The sequence below is a fragment of the Parus major genome, chromosome 9, assembly GCF_001522545.3.
Source record: "Parus major isolate Abel chromosome 9, Parus_major1.1, whole genome shotgun sequence".
NCBI classification, from domain to species: Eukaryota; Metazoa; Chordata; class Aves; order Passeriformes; family Paridae; genus Parus; species Parus major.
In genome coordinates this window covers 14,073,484-14,098,238 of record NC_031778.1, presented here as the reverse complement: position 1 = coordinate 14,098,238, position 24,755 = coordinate 14,073,484, and the positions used below count along the sequence as shown (strand labels likewise).

The following is a 24,755-nucleotide window of genomic DNA, read 5'->3' as shown; positions in this document are numbered from 1 at the left end:
TCCAGACTCCTCTGTTAGATTTCTTGTGGGAATATATCAAAGTAAAATTTCACTGTAATGCAGTAGAAACAGAGATAAGGGGAGACAGGAAGCTCATTTTATGTATAAAAAATGTAGCATTTAAATAATCTAAGAAATGTGTCTGGTGGCAAGGCATGGGCAGGGAGGGTGAGGGAGATCCTGAAGGAGTTCTGTTCCTCTGCTGCCACATCCTTTCCACACCAACTGTGACTCTGCACATGCAGTGTTTGATGTAGGTGGGACACTGCTCCTCATTCTCCAAAGAACATCTCCTGCAGTCATTCCCACGAGTAGGAGAATATGTGAAAAGCTGCAATTTCACTGTTTCTGATTTGTTTGTTTGTCTTCCATAGAAGAAGGCAGTTAAAGTTCACACTTGGACAGATGACAAAGGCACCAGAGCAAATTTTAAAGCAATTCCTTTCAGAAATGAAAATGATTGGCCTTTTCTGTGCTGGAAAATAATAATTAAAGGAAGCCAAGCTGGTCTAATTTGTTTGCAGCACCCTAAGTCTATGACAAAGTCTGTCACAAAATGTTCTAACAGAAGTTGAGGAGTGAGGAAGGAATGATGAAATACTGACTAATGGAGAAAAAAGAAATAAAATTATTTTCCATGTGTCTTAAGGAACAACAGCAGATACCTCAAGGCTCTCTGGATTTTCTACCTTGCACTTAGGGAACACAACCATTTTGACCTTCATGGGCATCTTTGTGAAATAGTACCAGCAGTGGTTGAAGGATCTTGCACAATTCTAGAAGGGAAAAGGAAATCAATCCCCCACAGCAGTAGCTTCATGAGCATTTAGTCCAACTTTAAAAATGTTCAGGCAGGAGAGAAAAAGTCAAAACCAATGAAAGGAGTCAGATTCCCAGGGAGAGGATGTGAGGGATGGTGGGATGAAGGTATGTGCCTTTCAGAGCCTTGAAGTAAGAATCAGAAGAGATTCTTTGGACATGCAGTTCAGATCACTGCCTGGCACTGCAAACACTCACTGTGATACCCCACAACCTGGCTGGCTTCACTTTTAATAGAACTGCCCCAGAGCTGTCCCTGAGGCTGTGATGTTGAAAGGCAGACAGAAAATGGTTGTTTCCATCTATTCCAGTGCAGATTACCCACGGAAAATACCACTGCTGTAAGGCAGAAGCTGCTTTATATGGCTCAGTTTAGGCTTCAGTCTGCTTTTATCCAGGGCTTACCCCTTGAATTTCAGAAATTTTTGTTTTTTCTAATTGACACCAGTACAAAGAGAAGAAAATCAAAAGATAAAAATCTCTTCCAGTAAGTGATCCTGGAGCTGCCTTTGCCATTGAAGTCTCTTCACAGCAGGGTCTTAAGCAAGTTCCAGGCAGGCATGTCTGTCAATTCAGGAGCAGGCACAAGAAGTGCCCTCCTGAAGAGCTGCCTTAAAATAACTCCACCAATGGCCACTTGTGCAGTGACATTTTGGAAAATGCACCACCTTATTAGAAAATTCAACTGTGAATACCAGGCACTCTATTGAGGTTTCTGGGACATCAGCCCAGGATCTCAGCAGCCTTCTCATCTCAGTATACCTCAGAAAGGTCGTTTTTAAACTAAAATATTTGTGTAAAATAATAGACATTGTGACATGGGAAGCCTCATAAATGGAAAAATGTCAGTTGGTTTTGCAGAGATTGCTTACTAATTTTCACCTCATAAAGATTTCAGAAGGGATTCTAGCACTTTGTTAAACTGCTGCAGTGAAGTCTTCCATGTTTATTTATATACACCTAGTAAACTCCCTGAAGTAGCCAAAGGGCCTGGTTTCATCAGCACACAGCTGGTGAGTTTTCTTGTTTTCATTGTGCTGGATTAATGTTCTCAAATGTGAGCAAAGTGTGTACATGAGATGCAGATGTTTGTTCCCAGAGGAGATGTGAGAGCCCAGCTCACCTCTCTAGTCCAGGTGCTCTTGTCCAAAGAGGGCAGATGGTTAAATGTCCTCCTTTGGGTATCCCTACTTCTGCAGCTGCAGCCAGATGTGTTTTCTATTTGGAGCTCTAGGCTTGATTTCAGCCTCTGTCCCCTCAGCATTTTCCCTGTCACACTCGGCACGGGTGGGTCTGGCACTCTGTTCAGGACCTTACAGGGCAGCACCCCAGCCTAACAGAGGCTGGCTCAGCTCCAGCCAAGTTTATTGCCCAAAATCTCAGCTGTTGGCAAGTTTAGTTGATTTAAAGTCACTGAAAATCTCTGCAGCTCTGTACAGTTATTTGTTTCCCCTTTCAAGACATGTGCCCCATGGAAAGCTGTTTAATCTGGTGGAGTAAAGTAATGTTTTCTCTGTTTTCAGCTGGTCTCAGAGTCCTCCAATGCTCCTGAGCCACATTTTCATTTCAGTTACACCAAAGTAAATGCTGAGGAGCTGAGGAGCTCTAACACCAAAATAATACTGTGAGATAAAAGAAACCTTATAGTTATTTTACTGGTTTATTCTTCACCCTGTGCGTGTGTCCCTCACCCTGTCCAGCAGGATCTCCTCAGTGTTCCTGCCCCAAGCCTCCCCTGGCAGTGATCCCTGGGTTTGCTCTGGAGTCACTCACAGGGGCACTCGGGGTACCCCTCCTGAACACCACCAAATGCATTTTTAAGGTAATGTCAGTGGTTAAGCTTTCCCCTCCAGTGGAAAAATCCCATCAGGAGCCAGCAAAGTGAGCAGTTTGGGGCCAGTGACAGGGAGAGAAGTGTCAGGGTTAAGCTGCAGTGCAGGTTTTTGCATGGGTGTTGAGGGCTGTGCTCCTGGCAGGCTGAGCCAGGGTAGTTTAACAGCCTGGACAACATCTCCTGCATCTGTGCGTGCTTTCTGCTTCGTTATTTTTGTTGAGCCATACACCTCCCTCATCTGGAATATCTCCATTGATTTTCGCTAATTTCTCAGGATTTTCATCCCCTCTAAAGAACATTTAGTTCATTGCTCATAGGACTGACACTGCCTCAATCCTGCAACAGCTGTGGCAGATGGGCCAAAGGCAAAGTTGGGGTAGGCAAGAATATCTTCTGTTGGAAATTTTGGGGTCAGATTTAGCAATCTGAAAAAAACCCAACCCATTCTATGATATTGGAGTGCAGGGTTTTGTCCACACAAGGCTGTCTCCTGTAAAGTGGGATTTCTGTTTCTGAGGGCAGATCCCAGTACAGAGAAAAGGAGTTGCCCCTGTCCCCCACAGTGATCTCAGGGCCTGGGACTGGGGACACAGTGGATATGCTGCCATATGAAATGACCAGGGATGCCTATGGTGGGATGATAGTAAGTTGTGGTTCCTAGGAACCAACACACACACACAGCACACAACAGAAATAATACTGCTTCTGTTGCTCTTTTGCTCTAAAAGAGATATTAATGTAAAAAATAGAGTAATTTAGAAATAACTGTCTTCTCCCAGCTGGCTGTCACAGCAGCAAAACCTCCATAACAGAGCCATTCCCTGAGCCAAGGTTTTTTGTAATCCACTTCTAGTCCGTGGAAAACAATTTGCAAAATTTGGAGTGGTTTGGGAATAAGAAAAGTTATTTTACAAATCATTTTCTGCTACAGGAAAAGCAATTGTCATGGACATAAAACACAATATGGGTGTTTTTCGTGTATCAAGTCACGTGCCAAGTCAGAGAGCTACCAGAGAACATAATTTCAACACTGTCAAACAGCTTCTGCTCTGCTTGGTGATTATCCTCTCAGTTTACACAGATCTTTGCACTCCTGTGGTGCTTTAATAGCATCTCTGTAACCCCCTGACATTTGGGTAACGTGAGGAGCAGTGAATTCTCACAGCACCTACAGTCATCAGTCACTGTCAGCCATGGGCTGAGGTTTCTCCTCTCTAACCATGGGGCTGCATGGCTCACACATCTCTTTCTAACCCTGTGCTCCCCATGTTCCCCAGAAAACAGCCTGGGGAGTCTCTGGATGATGTGCTTGCCTGCCCAGAGGCTTCAGAGCCTGGGCAGGCAGCAGGAGAGGGGGAAGGCTTCATTTCATTAACCCTGCTGCTCCTCAGGGTGACACTGGTCATATCGAGTTATTCATGTGGCAGGAGAGTGAGGGACCTGCTTGACATGGAGGGGAGGGGGGAAATCCCCTTTGGCCCAAGGATCTTACAGGACCAGGTGGAAAAAAGAGATGGAAGAGGGGCAGGATTGAGGAGCTTCAGATAGTGACTGTGTGGATAAATGCCTTGAAGAAAAGGAGTCTGACCTTTTCTGCATTCAGTCTCCGCAGCCAGGCTTTGGCCTTGTTTGTGCTGCTGTCAGTCACAGTGCTGACCCCAGTGCAATGACAGCATTCTCTGCTATCAAGGTACTGACTTTAGGGCAGTTATTCCATTACAATGTGCCTGGATAGAAGCCAGTCTCATGTTTGGGATGGGAAGAGCCAGAGATGGCTAGTAGCTGGATATTTTTTCTGCCTGTTGTTGTTTATTTTGTCTACTGAGAACTAAATTCATCTCTCCACGAAACAGGCACTCCCTGCTCCTGAGATCATTGCAGCTCTCCAAGCATTTTCTACCAGCAGGACTTAGAGCAGTGGCATTGCTGTGTGCCCAGGAATGTCTGTGTGCAGCAGACAGGGCAGGGTTTCTGCCCCACGGGATGAGCAGAGATGAGTTATTTGTGGCAGTGTGCCAGGTCTGTTACTCTCTCAGTAGCAGCCTTAGTAGCCCGCCTCACATTTTTTGTTGTTGTTTAATATGCTCCTTGTGTTATTTATCATGTACTCTATTATCTGTTATTTTAAGGAAGATTTTGCAAAAAAGATCAGCCACTTCTTCTACGTTTACCTTACACACATCTGATGTTCAAAGCTTCCATACTCTCACAATGCCATTCTTTTTCTCAAAGACAACCAGGCTTCGCTATGGCAAGACTGGGCTTTGGCAAGTGTAGATGATTCAGATCCCAGAAGGATCCTCTTATGATGGAACATCCCAGCTTGTGTTCCATGATTTAGCTCAGTATCCCAGCTCCAGATCCTCTCTGGTTGCTGTAGTTGGTGTAGTTGCTTCGTGGCAATGTGCTTTAACTGGGGCTGCGAGACAGGGATTGGGGTGCTTAGTCAGAATTATCTGTTCCATTTCACTCCTCTGGTTGGTGAGTTCCAAATATATTTTGGATACCTAATAATTCCAAAAGAAATTTCTAGAAGAACATCAGAAAAACCTTCCCCAGTATATAAATTACTGTGCCAATGCAACTGAGCTCCTGCGGCTGAGATTACAAATCATTTTCAGATGCCGTCAGCATCTCTTTCTTTGTGCTTTGTCCCTGTCCTCCCGTGACCATTGCTTGGAGAGCTGTGTACACACTCGAAGAAATTCCTTTGGAGGGAGGGATCAAATATCAAAGTGGAAAAAAAAAGCATTGAAACCTAGAAGCTGACCATAAAGCCCAGCACATCATTTTCAGAAGCAGAACATTATTGTTACTCTGCTGACAAACTTCTTTTGCGGGCAGCAGCCTAGTCCAGCACCATTTTAGATTTGCCTTGAAACCCCACATAACCAAAATAAATATATGGTTACATAAGAAACTATAATATTTTTGCTCCATGGTTCCAAGTGTAATTGTAAAGTAAGCACAAATGCAGCGTGTCTGCCCTTGTGGAGATAGAGGGAAAACCTCCTTCCACCCACAAATCCGTGGATTCACACCTGGGATTAATGAGCCAAGCAAGTGCAAGGGAGGTGGGTTTGTCCCCTCTTCAAGGTCGTGTATAAGATGTGGAGGCCTCCTCTGGAGGTGAAGACAAGGGACAGGTAGGGAGAGGCACCAAACAGGCTCCGGAGAGCAGCCACGTTGCAGGGAGGGCAGCGTGCGGCTTTTGGACATCGCCCAGCTTGGTGTGAGTAACTGAAGCCCAGAGGATTCCACGGCTCACATGAACCTCTGGGGATTTATGCAGCTGGTTGACATGCCAGCAGCAATTCTTGTAGTTCCAGGGACTTGCTGCTGCATGGCACAAGCCTGCTTCCCACTGCCTGTGACCAGGGGAAGAGTTATGCTGAGACAAACCTGCACTTCCAGAGCTGGGATTTAAAATTTGGCAGGGAATCATTGTGCTTCTTTGCCCCTGAAGGTGTTGTGAAAACATATGAGTCATTGTTTATTTTCAAAGGGCTTGGACACAGTAACTTTGAATGCGACAGAAAAACCCATGAAGGAACCCAGAGATCCTCATGGAAGACCAACCTTGGCCTGCAGAGAGGAAAGGTCTGACTGTGGCTGGCACAGTGCAGGGCTGGACAAGGAAACACACAGCAAGAATAAGCAGGCAGTGTTAGGACCTTGAGCTTTCTGAATCTGTCAATCTCTCAGTTCTAACCAGGCACAAATTGTTCAGTTCCATGCAGAAAGAACTGGGACTGCCCTGTGTTCCCTATGGGACAAAGACTGGGGCTTCTCCCTCACTTTTTGTCTTGGATACAGCAGCCACAGAAGGGAAAAAAGCTGGTAAAATGAAAAGGCATTTTTCATGTCATAATGTTCTGAACAGGACTCTTTAGCCCTTGGCCACAGGATATTATACAGTGCTCAGTCCTCTGTCCCAATCTCTAGACTTGTAGTGTAGTGTATATATATATATATGTGAAGTAGTATATATGTGCATAAGCACCTAAAGAAAACATAAATTAAAACCAATCTGAGGCACCAGAGCAGCAGAACAGTGGCTGCTATAAAAGCCCACATGGAAGTGAATGTTGCCAATATGAAGAGCTACACATTAAAGGAGGATGATAACATATTTATCTATGAAGGATAACTGAAATAACACCTATATCAGATAAACAAAGTTGCAAGTTGCTTTACAAAAGAGATCAGTGGCACCAACACCTTGGACAGCAAGGCCCAGGACACAAAGGAACACAAACTGAGTACAGGAAATGACATTTAAATATCAGAATTTTTTTAATTTTTTTTTACTGTGGCAGTGACTGAAGAATGAACAGGCTGTCCAGAGAGTGGAGAGCACTGCAAAAAGTTGCTTTTGTTGACCCTGCTTTGAGGAAGAATGTTGGACTAATCAATCTCCACAGCTCCCTGCCAAGCTCTACCATGCTGAGATTCTGTAATAGAACACAGCTCTTCTGGATCCCAGGGTGATGTTTGAAATGGAATGGTTACTGAGATCCTGGGCATGTGCTCTATTTTGATGAAATACTGCCAACAGGAGTATATGATCAGTCGTGGGGCTGCCCATGCACAGGTGGTCTGTGCACATGCATGGTTACCTGCAGAACCCTCCACGTGCAGGAAAACCAGCACATCCAGCCAACCTCTAAGAAGGAAATGTAAAAGATTGCTAAATTCCACCTAGACAGAATTTCCAGCTGGAAAAAAAAAAAAAAAGAGGAAGGATGTGTCTGGGAAAACTGGCCATGTGTTACTCCTCCCTCCAGGGTCTTGTGTTAAGTCTCTGTACAGTGCAGTTTCCCCTTAAACACCTCCTCAAAGCGGGTCTTTGCACACCAGGAACAGTACGTGCATCACTTGATTATGTGGTGGGTTACTTACTATTCATCACTCTTTATATTCTTCTCTTTAAAACTTCCAAGTTATTCCAGACAAGGAAAAGTAATGTGAGTGTGTAGTTGTACAGAAGGGCTTGCTGCTTTTCTCATACCAGCACGTCCAGCTCATGAGGGCACAATCAATTCCTGCAGTGGCACATTGCTTGAGGAAAAAAATGAGCTGTAACAAGAGTTTAGCCTGGCAGTTGCTTTTACTGCTTTTTATTGTAGTTGTGTCTTGCAGTTCTCCATCATTCTATGTGTTTCACTCCTCTCTGCAGTGGCAAGAACGCAAAATGCGTGAAGGAAATGCTGCTGGTTGTGTCTCCTCGAAGGTGGAGAGGGAAGGAATAACAGAGGAGCTGGGAATCGGAGCTCAATCCTTGGTACCCACAAGCGTACCTGGATTTACCCAAACCAGCCAACACCTTCCTCCTGCTTCTGGCAGAGTGCCGGAGCTGTGGGATGCTGGGCTGCAGCAGCCCCAGCTCAGCCCCACGCACCTCTAGAGGGCGGTGACTGACTGAGGAACGCTCTGCTGGGACGGGATGACTCCTCAAACATCCCGGACTAATCCAGCTGCGCATCTGCAGCTGTTCAGGCAATGGCAGCTTCCCTGCAGAAAGGTGCAGAGTCTAGCAAACACAGGTCTGTGTCAAGCTGAAGTGATAGAGGAGTTGAAGTGGACAAATGATGTACCAGAATTTGGCTCGAGTGCTAGGACAAATTTACAAACTGTTGTGGGATGGTTAATTCTTATAAATACCAGAGACCTTCATTTCTGTAACAGCATTGGTTTGCTGTTTCCCTTGTTTTCTGGTTCTCTGGAAAGAAGCAATCCATAAACACATTTATACTAGAGCAAAGCAGGGAAAAAAATCAAATTAGCCAGCACAAATTGCTCTGAACTCCTGGGTTGACACTAACAGTGTGCTCTGTTTGATTCCAGCATAGTCCTGCTATGCAAGCCACCATCCCAGGGGTGGACTTAGCAGGAATGAGGGGGCAGAACTTTCCTCATTAATGCCATTTGGTGCAGGAATTATTTCCATGGAGAAACAGCTTCCCAGCCCCACCTTTCACATGACTTCCTTTACCTTCATGTCTGCTAGAAATGGGTGGTGAGATTTCCTACAGCTTCCTGTGATGCTGTGAGTGGTCCACATGGCTCTGCCCATCTTCCACACCTCTGACTGAAGAATGTCTATCCTTCCTATCCTTCCTCTCTTTCCCCAGTCTGTTGTCTTAATTTTGCTGATTAGCAGCTTTCTTTACTTCTTCTACATCTCTTGTCCTGGTGCCAATAAACAAAACTCCACTGTACTTCTCAGTTCTGCAAGAAAATTATGAAAATTCTTTTGAAATAAAATGTGAGGTGAGGTGAGGAAAGTTTCAGGGCAGATACATTTTTTCTTCTTTGAGCATATCTAAATTTGAGCTGCTGCTGCACATTCAGTGCTGTGCTGCATGATATTGGTGTGCTGCATGGCCACATTTGTACCTGGCTCTGGAGCTGAAGTGTGTGCTCTGGAGCCAAGGTGCACCCTGCACTGTTCTGTGCTTTGTGTACTGTGGCACCAGTGCTCATGGGCCACAAGGAGTTTGTTTCAGTGGCAGTGGCCATCAGCACACGTGTCTTTGACAAGGCAGCGTGAAAACATCAACACTCTTACTCCTAGCACAGACAGATAGGGCTGGTCCCCAGTTTGTTATCTTTATGTTTATCATTGACTCCAAGGAGTGTAGTTACAGGGCATGGAAACACAATCTACCTGTTTTCATTTCTGTGTTGCCAGCTTTGGCAGGACCAGGCTGACACTGGCCCAGAACTATTACCATTTGCCTGGTACACTGAGACACCTGTGTGTTTTTGTTTCCCCTTGTCCATCAGCTCATGGATCGCTGTGTCCATAGCACAAAAGGTCCTGTTGCTTTTCTTGGCCATCTCCCCTCCTCACGTCCATCTTGGGCTGGGAGCCAATGGCATGGGCACCAGAGATAAAACATCTTTTATTTCCAAACACAACCTTCTGCATCAGTGCATGCCTTGCCTTTCAAGAAGCTGTCCTTTTCTGGGACTTTTGCTCTGTTTTTTGAGAGCTTTTTATGGATTCATACATGTCATGACCCAGCACCCATCACAAGCACATAATTCCAGCACAAAGGACTTTTAAAAAGTACATATATAGAAACTGCTAGTAGGAAGCCCAACATTCCTAAAGAATGTTACTGTCTTCAGTGCTATTTTCTACCTTCACTTTGTGAGTTTTGTTTCTCCAACTCTATCTAGCTGCAAGGATTCATCTTAAATGGAAGTGACACAGCAAAACCTACTTTGATAGTTTGCAGATTTAAAAATAGCTGTCTTAACATAGGTTTTCCTTCCAAGGTAGCATGTACCTTCTATTGGAAAAAAATAAATGCACATTATTTATATAGAGTCTGTCTTACAGGGAGTCATCTGGTCTCTGCTCTGTGTATCTACATGGAAATAAGTGGGAATTAGCTTGGTTTCTGAAATTCTCTCTTTTGTATTGAGATGGGGTGGTTATTTTTAAATGTTTTCCATTCTCCAGACAAGATATGAATGTAAATGCAACAGAAGTAATGTTGGATGCTCTCCCTGTACCAATAATGTAGCTGTAAAATGCTATGTTTTGATTAATCTGGTGGAATGCTGTTCCTCTTTCAGATTGGTGTCAGAATTGGGCCAATTTTATCTGAGGTTTATTGTCTCAAGAAGTAAAAATAAATTGAAGTCTCTGTAATTTGGAATATCTCATTCTTTTATCTCAGAACTATATGAATCAGTATCAGCTGAGCAGCTGGCTCATGAAAATCAGCTCTTTATTCTAAGGAATATAGTTTTAAATTTGAAAAGAAAAAAAAAAGCACTTGGATTATTTCTTAGAATTTTGGGGCAAACCTTGCAAACCTGGAAAAATGTCCACTTCTGCTGACTTCAGTGTGGTATTGTTTTCCCATGTTAAACCAAGATCCTGCTCTCTGAATCAGAACTTGTCTAATTAAGGAAAACAGCCAGCTCAACTGGTTTGCAAACCAGTGTTGGAAGATTTATGGAAGTTCTTATGGGATCATGAGGGCAGTAGGGAGGTGAGTTTGCCTTTCTCTTGGATGGTAACAAAAAGAACTTCATGTATTGTGTCCTTACCTCCTCTAATTTCCTTTTTTTTTTTCTTTTCTGTCTTCATAGTTGAGAAAAATCACATTATATTTGCTTATTCATTCATGGTTAAGACAATAAAGACTCCTTCCAAACTCTTGGCTGCTCTAACTTAATTGTATTGTAAGTGTAATTAAACCATGATGTTGTTGAGGATATCTGTTCCTTAGATGATCTGCCAGCAGAGTAACCACCATATACCTTTTTCATTGTCTGGGAAGCTTCCTTGGCAGTCTTCACTAGAAGGTGTTAAAAAGGTGCTAATAAATCAAAGTCAATTTAGAGTAGGAAATTAAATGTTAAAACTATTCATCTTTATTAGTAGTATTTCTTACTTTGTTTTGTTTGTTTGCTTATTTGCTTTCTTTGTTTATTGGTTGCTTTGTTGGGGTTTCTTTTCCCCCTGAGAGAAAACACACATGTGCTGCTAAAATGTCTTATGCTAAGGTCAGAAGTTGCCCATGAAGATGACAAATTACCCCTTCACACCTCCTAGTCAGAGTTGATGATAGTTCTGTGTATCAGCAAACATTTCTGAAATCTTTCAGATTTTGTAGGGAGGATACAGTGATAAATTGTGAAATAGAAAATAACTTTTCTTAAAGAAAGAGCCTCAGCCTCAGAGGAGGTCCAATAAGTAGAACAAAAGCGGCTGGAGCTTTGCTATAGCATCACTTGTCCATGGTGAGCATAAAAGAAAATTTTGATGCTGGTTCTGAGACATCCCCTTGGAGCCAAAGGAGGTGACACTATGGCTGCACTTCTCCTGCTGTTTTTTCTGCAGTCCTCCCTCCTCTCCCTCACTCTTGTGAGGTGCTGAGTTGTGGATGGCTGGGTCTCAGTTGTTCTCCAGACTTTCCCTGTGTTGTGAAACTCCAAAACGCCTTCACTGCCAGCACTCAGCTCTCTGTCATCAGCCTCCTGTCACAGCCCAGGTCTGCTACCAGCCACACCAGCATGGTGGCAGAATGGAGTCCTGCAGAGATTCTGCTTGAACACCTTAAGATAGAACCTCTAAAAGCTCCCAAGAGGAGTAAATGCCTGTGAGTGCCACCTTGTGTCTTTCCAACAGAAGAAAGAAGAACAGTGTCTGGAACTGCAGTAGCTGTCAGCAGCACCTTGTGGTCGTATGTCATTAAGTTACCCCACAAACTAATAATACCTCCCTGATAGATTGTTTGGGGTTTTTTTTTTTTTTTTCCTGAGATCCTGCTTGCTTGTTTTAGACACATCAGTCAAGTACTGCTGTGTCCTTGGACTTCCAGCAGCAAACTACCACCTAAATGCAGTGAAATGGACCACAGTCTCTTTATGCAGCAGCGTTTTCAGCTGTGTTTCAGCAGTCTGGTGGTGTTTGGCTCTTCTCTTTGGATTCTCTTGCTCCTCTAGTACCCACAGAGCCCATTTGGACTTCTGCAGCTGCCATCAGTGCTCTGTTACACCCTGCAGTGGGGAAGTCCCAAGCTGCCTGACAGTGGTGTGGCTGCTCCTGTGGCCAACACATTTGTGTGCCTGCAGTGTTTCTGCAGATCTGCTCTGGGCCACATTCCCACGTTGGTCTGTACTGAGAGAAGCTGTAGAAACACAACACCTTGGGTTGGAAGGGACCTTAAACATCATTTAGTGCCACCCCCCCTGCCGTGGGTAGGGACATCTTCCCCTAGCCCAGGCTCCTCAGGGCCCCATCCAGCCTGGCCTGGAACATGCCCTGGCATGGGGAAGATGCTTTGCCTCAATATGACTAAATTCTTATTTTTCTCTAATCACTTTGACCAAGACAAATGAAATTAAAGTGTTTGCTTCCTGGCTGGCAATTTTCCCCACATACTGAAAATTTCCTTATATTGTCCATGGTTTGTAGAAACAGCTTCTTCAGGCAAGTGAGAGTAAAAACTACTTTGAAAGTACTGTGGCTATCTATTTAGAGAATAAAATTACTGTGAATTAACTCTTGAGGAGTCTGCACTGGTCAGAATTTTAAACCCTAAAACAGGTCTAAAATGCTCCACAAATCTATTAAAACCTGAGAGTTTTAAAAAGGGGCAAAAAAGAAGATAGACTTATTCTAAGGAGGCAAACAGGAAAAGAAATAAGTCCTCTGGTACTGCCTAGAAAAGACAAGCATCTCCACAGCTCATGCTTTACAATTCAACAACTGAACATTTCAATAACAGAAATAAAGTTTAGTTCTTGTCACTTGCTTTACAAAGCACACTCCTTTCCTAATGCTTAGTTTACAGTGGTGCTTGGTGTACTAAAAACACACTTATTTCTTTCCAAAGCTAACACAGTACTCCTTATATCCCAAAGAAATTAAGTTTAAAAATGAATCTTAGTAATAACTCAGGACATCATGTTTCAGTACTGCAGTTTACAAAAGTGAGAGTTTAGAGGAATGGTGATGATGCTGAAAATCTTTCTATTCCCATGACTGTCTGAATCTTGAAACTAAATGAAAAAAAGAAAAAAAAAACACAATAAAACAAACACCTAGACCTTTAATTATAACCTAATCATTTTGATCACAGCAATAAATATAACAAATGTGAGTCAAGTATGTGTGTGAGAGTGCAGGACAGAGAAAGGTTTAGGGCAAGGATCAGTGGAAAATCTTTAGAAATGATGTAAGAGAAAGCAAAGGCAGGGATTGGAGTTTGTAGTCTACACCAGAGACTATAAAAAACTCTGAAAGAAAGCTGAACATTAAGGATAAGTTAGGAGGAAGAACATAGCAGGACCATTAAGGTTGGAATTGCTTGCATCCAATGCAAGGTAAGGGAATTGAGAGCAGAATGTGTTGGGAATGTTTTGTGTCTTCTGCTCTTTTTACATAAGCTTTCTTCCCTTCTGTGTTTTCCTCTTTTTGATGTTTTCTTCATTTTTTTATTTTTATTTTATTAACAAACATGCAAAAGGTATAAAGATGCCCAGATCTGATGGGAAAAGCACAACTACTTTTTCCAGTTTGGAATTAAGAAAATAAGGTGCCTATCACCTAGGATTTTTGGTATATTAAAACTGACCTACAAATATTCAGTGGAAACTTATTTCCTTCAGTTAATCAGTCAATATTTAAACAGAATGTCAGTGCATTTTACAACAGTGGCAAATTACTTTTATGCTCTTGCAGTGCTTTGCAGTAAACTGCTGCCTGTTTATATTGTTATGGATTTTCCTTTTGTGTAAGTTATTGTCAAATGCATATTACTTCTTAAAATAAGCTGAAGAGCTGTGACAGAATAATTCTTTTACATTACTAGATATAATATGTGGTAGACAAGTTTGCTACATCTAACATATTGGAAAACATGAGATAAATGATTTAGGAAAAGTCTGCAATTTTGGATCTGCAAAAGGGTTTTACTATATCCCATATCAGATAAATGTTGATGCAGATTCTGCTGCATTCCTGCAATAATAGAATAACTGCAAAAACATTCCAACACTGACAGAGCAATTATCATTATCCAGTGATCTGACTAGTTCAGTTTTGTACCCCTGTAAGTGAAGGCAGACTGATTCTGTGATAGTCATTGTAATTTCTCCATTCTGAGTTCAAAACTATTTCACTTTTTTTTTCCTCCTACGCTGAAGTTGTACAAGTAAATACATGCAAATGATGTTTGGTTTAGATGTCCAGAGGCTACAGTAAAGTTTAGAATCTAATTTTTGAAGCACTAGCATGCAATGCCCTCAGTTTTCCTTACTTGTTTTTTTCAGTTTGAAGTCCCTGTTCTCTCATGGGGAGGGCAGAGCTGAAAGCTGAGGAGCTGAGGGCATTTTGTGCCTCTGCCCACTGCTTAACTCAGGAAACATTATTGCATTTATCTGTCTCTGCTCACCTGTATTCAAAATGTAGCTCAATCTACTTTTCCTGTAAAATACTTTGAACATTATGAGGAATAACAGGCAAAAACCCCTGCTCAAATCACACAAATCTATGGTGTAAATGATGGGGAAACTGCAAAATATATCTGACTGGACCAGGCATTCTTCATTTTTCATAAATACCTGCCAATCTGATTTCAGCAGATTAGGACTTTGTTTTCACTCTTTAATGACAAATGCCTTTCTGGGATTCTTGAATAGCCAATTAAAACATAAAACAGTTGTAAGAGCTCTGTTGCTAGACCCTGACAAAGGTTGCAAGTGCTTGCAGTTTTCCTTTTCTTCTTACTTAACTCAGAGAGATGAGTTACTCTTTAATTTACATTTGCAATGCATTTCCCCCAAGACTTTCTTCAAGTAGTATCCTTGATCAGAATGTTTAAGTGTTTATCCAGTAAATCAATGTTTGAATCTTTTTAAGAAATTCCAATGCCAGTCTTGTCTCTTAGAAGCTTATATTGAGGGATCTTTTTATTATACTTTAAATGGTTGGTTTTATATTGATAACCTATTTTGTTAGTATACTCTTTATACCTGGTCTGAAGATCTTCTACTTACCACTCCAATGATGTTAGGAAATAATTTTTTTTTTCTATAGGAAACTACAATCTATTTCTGGGTTTTTCTTGATGGAAAGGTTTCTCATTTTTGCTTCAAATGCTGAAGATGGCACTCTAACAGTGAAAAGTTTTTTGCTCTTGTGGTGAAGAAGAAAGAAAGCTGAATGTCAAGTTATTAGAAATGTTAATAAAAATTGGCATGTTTAGTCAGTACATATATAAATAGTGTAGGATTGAGAATTTGTTGGCAATGAAGAATAACCTAATAATGTTTTGTTTTCCATTGTGCATACCAGGAACACTGCAGCTCACTCAATTATCTTTTGAGGAAAGATCCAATTAGGTTTTTCCCACTAAGAGATATTTTCTTACACTTCATAGCATCCTTCTTTTTCAGTAGCCCCTCTGCTTCTACATGGGCTCCATCACTTCTGTTTCTGTTGCTTCTTGGTCTCCTACTTTTATGGTATGTATGTGAGTTTGGGGTCTTTAGTTTTTGAAATCTGCTTCTAAAAATCGATTTATTGTACAGTGTAATAGTATAAAAGTGTAGCCAGCTTTTCAAGATGTCCAAACTGTGTCCTTCCAGCCCATTCTAAAGAAAATTGTCCTCATTTGTTCTGTATGACCATTTGGTTTCACTCCCTGTTTCAAGGGGGAAGATGAGAACCATCACTGACTAGCCTTTCACAAGTGTCTGTCAGTTAATTTGCTCCTGAATCATGCTGGTGTCTGTTCAGCAGAGGTGCCCTGGCAGGGCTGTGTTCATTCATTAATGCACTTCTTGAACTCCTCATGGGAATTAGAGCATCACCTTTCCATCCCTTCTTCACATGATGCGAGTGCTGCTCCCACAGACATCGTGTCCTGTGTGGGCAGGGTCCAGGTGAGCCCTGCAGTGACTAAACCATGACTGAAACCATGACATAAAACTCTGTTTATCTGAGTACAAGTGGTAGGAACAGCTGTGTGCTCGAGCATCTTCTGAGCCAAAGCTCAGCTGTCTAACAGGCAAAGGTGACTAAAGAGGTGATGTGACAACATGTCAGGACCAAACACTGGAAATCATGTGACAGGGAATGAGATTATTGAAATGAAGACTTTGCAAATCAATCAATGAATCTTGACTGCCTTGAGAAACCTTGAAGGAACTTCATTTTCAGGAAGCAGCACATGCTTTGATATATTGTCTGACAAAAAGTTTTGTTTGGGTTCGTTTAGTTATCTCAAAATAACTAATCATAGGCCTCTTGCATAAGTTTATGAATTTTAAGTTCTCTCTGGTTCCACTAGATGAAACCTACCTGCATCTAATTATTTATATTCAGGAAACTGAAAACAGAAGGAAATATACATTGTAGAAGTTGTCAGTGTCTGTACCGTGTATAACAAAATATATGGCATTGTTTAAAAAGCTACGCCTACTCCAGAAAACACATTATTAATAACAGAAAACACATTATTAATAACAGAAAACACATTATTAATAACAGAAAACACATTATTAATAACATTAAGGGCCTGACACTGACAGCTTACATTTCATTTTGTCACAAAAGTTCTGTTTCAATGTGTGGCTTCAGTATCTTATAGAAAGCAGTATGTGAGAAATGCTCCATATCTCATCTGAGGGATTAGAACAAAAACACCACTCTAACCTATTTTTGAGCTCTGCTTTTTATCCTGAGGGTGGGATTCATTTTGATTTTGTTTCCTTTTCCTTATTGTTATTGTTTCCTTATTGTTATTGTTTTCTTATTGTTATGACATTTACATAACAATAAGATTGTACCTGAGAAACACAGGGTCCTTCAGCAGTTCTGAAATCACTAGGACTGGTGGTAGGGGCAGTACTTTTGGCTTTGTGGTGATGTATATAATCAGAGGATACCTTTTATGACTTTTAAAAGTAAGGCTGTTTCAGCAGGAGAAGACTTCTTAGAGCTTGCCACAGTTGTTCTTATGGAAAGATAAAATTTTCCATCACAAATTTTTTGTATATTCCCATCAGGTGTACACCACAAGCATGGCAAGGCCAGTGTGAGTATTCAATTTAATTAATCAATTTGATTAAGATAGGTAGCAGCAGTTAGTATTCTATTTTGTGGTGCTTGAGCAGTAACAAAATAGCTCAGTAACTGGCCTGCAGACACAGACAGCCCTGATTTCCCTCACATGGCTGGAATCTGCCCAGTCCCAGAGACTTTCCTGCCTAACAGATGACGAAGGCTTCCCAGGGCTATCCCAGTGTTACAAGAGGAGCGCTGGAGACCAAAGAGACACTGCCAGGACATTCCCACTGCCTGTGGGACAGCCAAACCTTGGCTCTGCATCAGGTCATTTTGGTAGCAGCCAGGGCAAAACCTCAGGGGTTTCAAGGCTTGCCACAATTCTCATTGCAAGGGCAAGGTCCTCGTTTGCAGGTGGCTGGGGCACGTCCCGTGCTGTGCAGCAGCAAGCAGAGCACAGCCATCAATACAGACTGGCAGCTGGAGTGAAGGATTGCAGTGCAAGGCATGATGTCTTGCCTCGCTTCTCTTGCAAACAGGCCAGGAAGAAAAATAAGTCCCTTGTGATTTATGCTTGCAGAGTAATCTCCACAGTAATGTGAAATACCGTAGTTCAAATGGGTAAGAACAATGATGGCTGTTACCATTTTTGACAGGCAATGGGTTTGGAGCTTGGTTGATGAATTGCATTCTGTCTGGGGTTTGTTCAGCCCACTTATCTTCAGGATGTCATTTTGGGTTTTGTTTTTTTCTTTGTAAGAAAAACATCTTTTAAGTCCTTTGGTTTGATGTCGGAGACTTAACGGTTTCTGTTGGTAAAGCGTTTTGCTTTCTTGTGATCTTTTCTTGGAAAATGGCTCTGCACAGGTTCCTAAGTAAAAGTTTTGTATGTTTATCCTACTTTGATAAGGTAGAACACTGTTCTTTCTTTTATTTTTAGTTTTATTTTAATTGGACCTGCAACAAAGATACCCAATTATATGAGGAATTTTAGTTTTGACACATTTCAAGCTAAAGTATCGCTAAGACACATAAATATGTCTGGATTTCAGACTTGCAATTACATTTGGAGAAGGGAAAACCATATTTTATGTCAGATAACACAAGACACTGAGATACTACAGACATGGAATTATACACCAATCTCCTGACCTAGCTCTGTGAAGTTGGTGGTGAAGAATTTTCTGGAAGGATGGAATTTCAATACGTATATTAAGGGTGCATCTTGAAAAGCTTGTCAGAGCTTCGCTTGTTCTTCAGTAAAATATACTGTCCAGCCTCTCTTAAAGCCTCTCTTGGAATGTGTCAAAGTAAAATATGGATGGGGTGAAGCAATAGCCAGTGCATGACTGGGAAAACCCCTTTTTGGCCAGAGGGCTCTGCTTGGGTAATTGCAAATGAGCTCAAGGAGAAATACCAATAACTTCTTTTAACAACTAAGGTCCTATGACAAGGCTGAATCAGGTAAAACCAAGTCCCAGAAGAAAGTAGCATAAGAAAGTGTGATTTTAATTGTATTTACATAGTCCTCACTGCATCATTAGTTTTGCAATTGCTTTTCTAAAGCCAGACTGTTCCACTACAATAACCTTGCCTTTTTCTTCTGCCTTGGTCCCATTGCTGCATGAAAATCAGTACAACAGGGTCTTGCTGGACTTAAGTTTTGCTCCCTTTTCAGTCAGTGACACCACCTCTTTAGCTGCTTATTTCTTTAAGAAGTAGAGCCAAGCTTTAAGTCCTTACAATTTCCTCTGCTTCTAATTTCACTGGCTTTGAGTTCTGACCAGTTAATCAAATATCTTAAGTGTTGCATGTGCCTTACTGTTTATTTTCCTTAGTGTACCAGTTGCTACTTTTAGCTCTTTGGTCTTTGAGTTGAATGAGTACCAGCACAGATCTTAAACCATAATAAACATATGTTTTTAACCTTGCCCATTTATTTTTACGTCTCTGTATCCAAGTAATCAGGATGTGGTTACCTGTGAAGGTAGTAGACTGCTACTTCAAATTTCAGTGCACACCCACATACAAAAATATACAATGTAGAGGGTTACAGCTTTAAAACCACTCAGACAGACCCCTGTGTTTATGTCAAGCAATGGCACTGAGACAGTGGTACCACCTGGCTTAGTGCTTTGGCTTTGTCCTTTGATTCTGGTGAGCTGCCTCACCCCTACAGCACAACCAGCAGCTTTCTTCCTAACTGCCCATGCCTTGTGGCCAATAGTGATATTAATTATATATGTGTATTTATATTCATACACTCTTTGAATTTCTGCTTTTGCCAAGTGGAGAGCCAGCAAAGAATGGAAGAATCAGACTTGAATTACACCCTGGGACAAGACCTGGAGACAGTGAAATCAAATTATCAGATGCCTTTGGCAAAAGGCCCCAACACAGCTCTTCCTAACATGATCTGTAACATTCCCACCTGGGGGATTGGAGGCACATCAAGTTTTAAGATCTAGATCCAAACAAGGGCTTAAACAAATGTAGGCTAAACCCATGTCCAGAGGTAAGCAAGCACCTTCCCCATCCTGAGCCTCCCAAAACTCCCTGCATTATTTAAAGGCTTGGTGGGCATCCACAGTTCTGCAGCTGTGACACATGGCCAGATCACCACCAGTCTCAGGAACACATCGCTTTGCAAGCTTATTGTGAATAATTGCATTGCAGAATGCCATTGCAAGTTGTGGCTCCCACTAGATTGTGTTGAGAATTAGCAAAATGCAGCCTTGCCTTCAAAATACTACTGGAGGGGTATATGACTTCTGTCACAGCTTGAAGCACTTCTCCAGCATGTGGGGAGGTCAGGGTCAGCCTGGGCTACAAGCCAGAGTCTCCCTGCTTACAAGTGAGCATCCAGTTCATCTGGTTTGAAGGCAGGTTTGCATTCCTCACTGCTGCTGCTGCAAGGATTGCACCACTGTGCAGAAAGGAGTGAAGAGATTGGCAGGGCTGTACAGGAAGGAGCAGAGGAGGGAGCTCATTCTGCATGCAAGGGTGAGGAGCATTCAGCTGGCATTATCTGGTTGCCAGGCTTTATGCAGTGACAGATAAAACTTATTAACAGTCATGGAGAGAGTCTCCCTTTGTTTTTACTTCTTCAAGGCCTGTGGAGCAAGATTCCTCAGGGGATGCAGCTGTGGAGTCATTTATGGATTGTTCCCCTTTGCAGATGCTGCAGTTCCAGCTCATGGTGGTGCATTTGGCTCTTGTGATTGCCCTGCTGTGGTGGAACTCCAGCTCTGTGCTCCTTGCAGAGGCAGCTCCAGAGGTAGGTGAAGGTTTCTGGTGTTTGTCAGGTAACTGCTCTTTCTTGGGCGTTTTTAACCACAGCATGAGGATGACACTGGAGTATCCAAACACAGCTGGAAGGTGAAGGATCGGTATTGACTCTGTAAGGGCCAAGGAGGAGCCTCAAGAAGAGAGAGATGCAAATTGTATGGCTCTGGGGGGACAGACAGAACGAGGCCTCACCCAAATTCTCACAGCCCCTCCCAAAACATCTGGGGACTTCCTGTGTGTTAAAACATTTTCCAGTGGATAGAGAACTTCCTGAAGAGAGAAAGGAGGTGATGGCAGGGGGAAAAGAAAATATCTCTAAAGGCAAAGTTTAATTCTTCTTCTTAAAGACAAATAATAGCATGAGAAAGCTGCAGCTTTCAGAAGCCATAAGCAGATCCCTGGGAGAAGATCACTGGCACAAAAATTACAAATTAAAGGAGATGGACTAGACCAGGAGGGGGAAGGAGCAAAATCACTTGCCTAAGCTTGCAAAGGAAAGCAGGAGATGAAATGGATGAGTTGTCTCATGTTTCACCTGGGATGATATGTAGAGGTTGCACCTGGAAATACTTCTACTGCATTCCCTAATTTTATGTCATCTTGACATAAGGCAGATTTGGCACTAAAGATATTTATGTAATGGTTTCATGCCATAAAAAAAAAAAATCAACTATCTAAAAGTTTTCTCAAAGTAGCACTGTTTGCCTCTAGGGTTTTTGCATCGGTTTTAAGATAACTTAAGCATTAGATGGCTACTGAAGAATACTGATGGATCCTTCTACCTTTCTCTCTGTCTTCCCTTAAGCATGACCTGATTCTCCAAATTGCTGCAGTAGCTGCTGTTCTGGTGCCATGGACACCTGGTATCCTGCCTCCGTCACTGATAGATTTTTGTGAAAAGGATATAGGAACAGAACATCCTTGCAGACTTCTAGATCTAGAGACCTGCACTGGACCAGGGCATATTTTAGCTGCTGATGGGCCAGAATTTGTCTTTGAACCAGTTTAAAATCTCAGTATCCACAATGTTCTTTGGCAACGTATTCCACTTCATCTGTGTGCTGTGTTTAAAAAGTAACTCCTTATATTTATTTTAAATCCACCATCTGGTAACTTCACTGGGTGGACTGGGAAGCTCTTTCTCTTGAAGAAAAAATTACTAGTCTTTATTCATTTCATGGCTGTTCCTGAGTTTGCAAACCCTCCACTATACCACCTACACCCACTCTCATCTCTGCTTATCTGTGAAATTGTACTTTGTTCAGTGCTTCACCAGAAGAAAACTGTTTTCTACTTCTGATTATCATTTTAGCTGTCACTTTACTTCTTACAATTCTATTATATCTTTTGAAGACAAAGTAAATGGAGTTGCAAGGTATTCAAGAGCAGGGTCTCTTTTTTGCCCTTCTAGTTTCAACTGTAAATATTTATCCCCACTAACCAGAAGGAAGAGCTCAGTCTTTTTCAAAGGCAACATTCAGTTGCATACCTCTATGGAAGTTTTATAACCCTAAAGGAGAACAGAGAGGACTGTTCTGTGTACCTGAGGCTCACAAAAAGCAGAGCCAGGGGGCAATGTGAGATCCTTTATAAAGGTTTCAACAGTGCTACACCATTGGTGTGATCATTGTGGTCGTGTGCTCCTCCTCATATAAAGGTCAGTTTTATACACTCCATCACTGTCTGCCACCCATCAGTAGTGGGGAGCATCCCCACCACAGCTGGAGTAGACAAGGATATTGTGTCATCCATGTGCTGCCTTCCTTCACACGTGTGCTAAACCCACCATCTGTGAATAACAACAGTAGTGGTGTGCTTGTAAAGACAGAATAAAACCTGTTTGATGGTGCAAGTTGTAACGTTTCTATCTAATTCTGTGATGATCAAGTGAACAAGAAGGTGCATTTCATTTGTAGACTATCTGCTGCCCTGGATTTTTCTGTTACATGCAAAACAACTATTTCACTTTGATTAGCTTCATTTCTTTCCCAATAGACCCCACTATTCTTATAGAAAAGTTTGGTTTTGAAATGGTGTTAAAACTAATGTTGTAATTAAGTAAAAAAACCAAACAAGCACATACTGCTTTCTTTTGCAGCCTCTGGAGCCTTCTGCTGCTCTGGGCGTGGGAGACCATTCCACAGGCAGTGGAGAGAAGTCAGCCACCAACCTGGCAGCCAAACTGTTCCTTCTTGATGACTTGGTGTCTCTGGAGAACGAGGTGACTGAGACCAAGAAGAAAAGAAGCTTCCCAGGATTTGGCTCCCCAATTGACAGAATTTCTTCAACCTCTGTGGATGCTAGAGGCAAACAGAGGTAAACTCTTAAATGTTCCTGCCAGTGATAAAGTTGGAGGAAGGCTGTTGCTAGGTGTCCTGGACACTTTAGCCCCCAGCAGGTTTGCTGGTCAGTTGTGAGATGCCTCTGATCAGAAACCATTTGAACAGAGTGTGATGTATGGTACATGCACTAGTTCATTTATCAGTACAGTGCTGCACAGCTACCAGACAACATTCCAGTATATGTGATTTTCCAGTACTTCAGTTCCACTGGTGTGAGCTAACATTCAGTTTAAAGCTACATTTCTGATCATGAGCTTATTTAAAACAAAAAATGTGCCTGAGGTTCACAAGCAGAGGGACAGGGCTGGGTGATCCTGAGACTGGGATGGGAAGAAGGTGTGGTGGAGTGGATGTTTTGAACACAAAGATGAAGGACACATCATGAAAATGAGCAGGCAGACAGTAGAATGAGCTTCAAGACTTCCATCAGCTTTGGATAAGTCAGGGTTTAATCAATACAGCAATGTGTTTTTGAAGATAAACTTGTATATAACAGGGCTAAGCAATGAATGATGCTTGATGTGGCTGGGGAGAGACAGTGAGTTTGGGGCTGCTCCCTGTGTCTGAGAGAACTTCCCTGTCTTGTTCTGCTCTTCTGCTAACTGTCTGCTCTTGGATGAAATCCCTAATGCCACAAAGTATTTAATAACATGCTTAAAGCTTAATCTGGAAATGGAAAGTATTCACAAGAGCCAGTCAATATTACAAGTACTTTTTTAAAACAAAGTTTTGCAGTATTTTCTTCTTGTTTTTTTTCTGTTTATCCAGCCAGTCTTCAACTAGGACTGTTTGGCTGCAGCCAAAAGTGATAAAATACAAAATTCTTAAAACCTTAAGTAGAATAATTCTGTTCTGTCTGCCTCTTCAAGATATCAAAATCGGCTCAATCTTCATTTGCTTTTTAGCATGTTTTCCCTTTCCAGGCAAAGAGAAAAAAGGTCATTTTTGAAGCTATGCTTTTTGCAAAGGTACATGGTATTCTCAATTTTTATCATGTTTTTTGGATGGAAGTCTTTCATTCTTTGTGCAGTACAAGGGAAAAACTAAATGGATAAACAAACAAAAAATTCCCCAAAACAACAACAAAAAGCAAACAAACAAAACTGAAAAAGGGAAATTGCGGTGAAAAACATCTGGTCTCTGAATAATGAGCTCTTGAAAATGAGTGACATGCTGCACAAAATTTCCCCTTTCCCAGCAGCATCATCACAGTTTGCAGTTTTGAGTTGGGATTATCATTTTGGAGGAGCTGTTTAGCTTTTAAGTTTGGGATTGAGCCATTTATTAGAACCTCCTGAGCTGCTTTGATTGCTGCAGTGAGGGTCTGACACCACCAGAGGCATGGACCACAGATCAGACGGATGCTATGGAAGAGTAATAAGGCTTCTGATAGAAAAGTGCCTTTAGATAGAAACAGGCAGAGGCTGCTGCACTTGGAGGAGTAGAGCGGAGGCCTGAGCACCGTGTCACAGCCGCTCAGCCAGCAGGTAACAGCTCCTTCATTCCTGTACCAGCTGAGCCCGTCACCTTTAGAGACCCGGAAATTAATTTGTGAAAGCTGATAAATAGATTGAGCCCCCCGAATAAATGCAGTGTGTAGTGTACAGTGCCTGGCACAAAGCAGAAGCTTTTGGAAAAGAGGAGATCAAAGCAGCTTGTTCTTACACCCACCGAGAGAACCCAGATCCTGGTCGGGCACCAACATCGGTTGCTTTGAAAAGTATGGGAAACCGGAGCGAGACAGAGAGAAAGAACCTCCGGGAATCTTAGACAAGGCCGTTTTAGGTAGAAAAAGCCTCTTTGTCCTTGGGACGCGACGACACGGGGACAGTGCGGAGCGGAGGGCGGCAGGGCTGCCGTGGCGCGGCGCGGCCGCAAGAGGGGACGCTCGCACGGCACCGCTCCGCATCCCTCCTCCAAAAACATCCCAGGG

General features: G+C 42.3%; 1 protein-coding gene across 2 annotated transcripts in view; it reads left to right on the top strand.

Moving 5' to 3' along the window:
• OSTN (osteocrin) overlaps positions 1-24,755 on the top strand; it is a 49,825-nt gene that overhangs the window by 15,560 nt on the left and 9,510 nt on the right. The window contains exons 1-3 of one of the 2 annotated variants that reach the window (XM_015637130.2): positions 13,463-13,507; positions 20,371-20,469; positions 22,579-22,796. In XM_015637130.2, coding sequence (XP_015492616.1) covers positions 20,371-20,469; positions 22,579-22,796 — 317 coding nt within the window. In that variant the 5' untranslated portion in view covers positions 13,463-13,507. Of the gene's footprint in view, positions 1-13,462; positions 13,508-20,370; positions 20,470-22,578; positions 22,797-24,755 lie in introns of those variants that run through there. The other variant, XM_015637129.3, reaches the window with a different exon arrangement.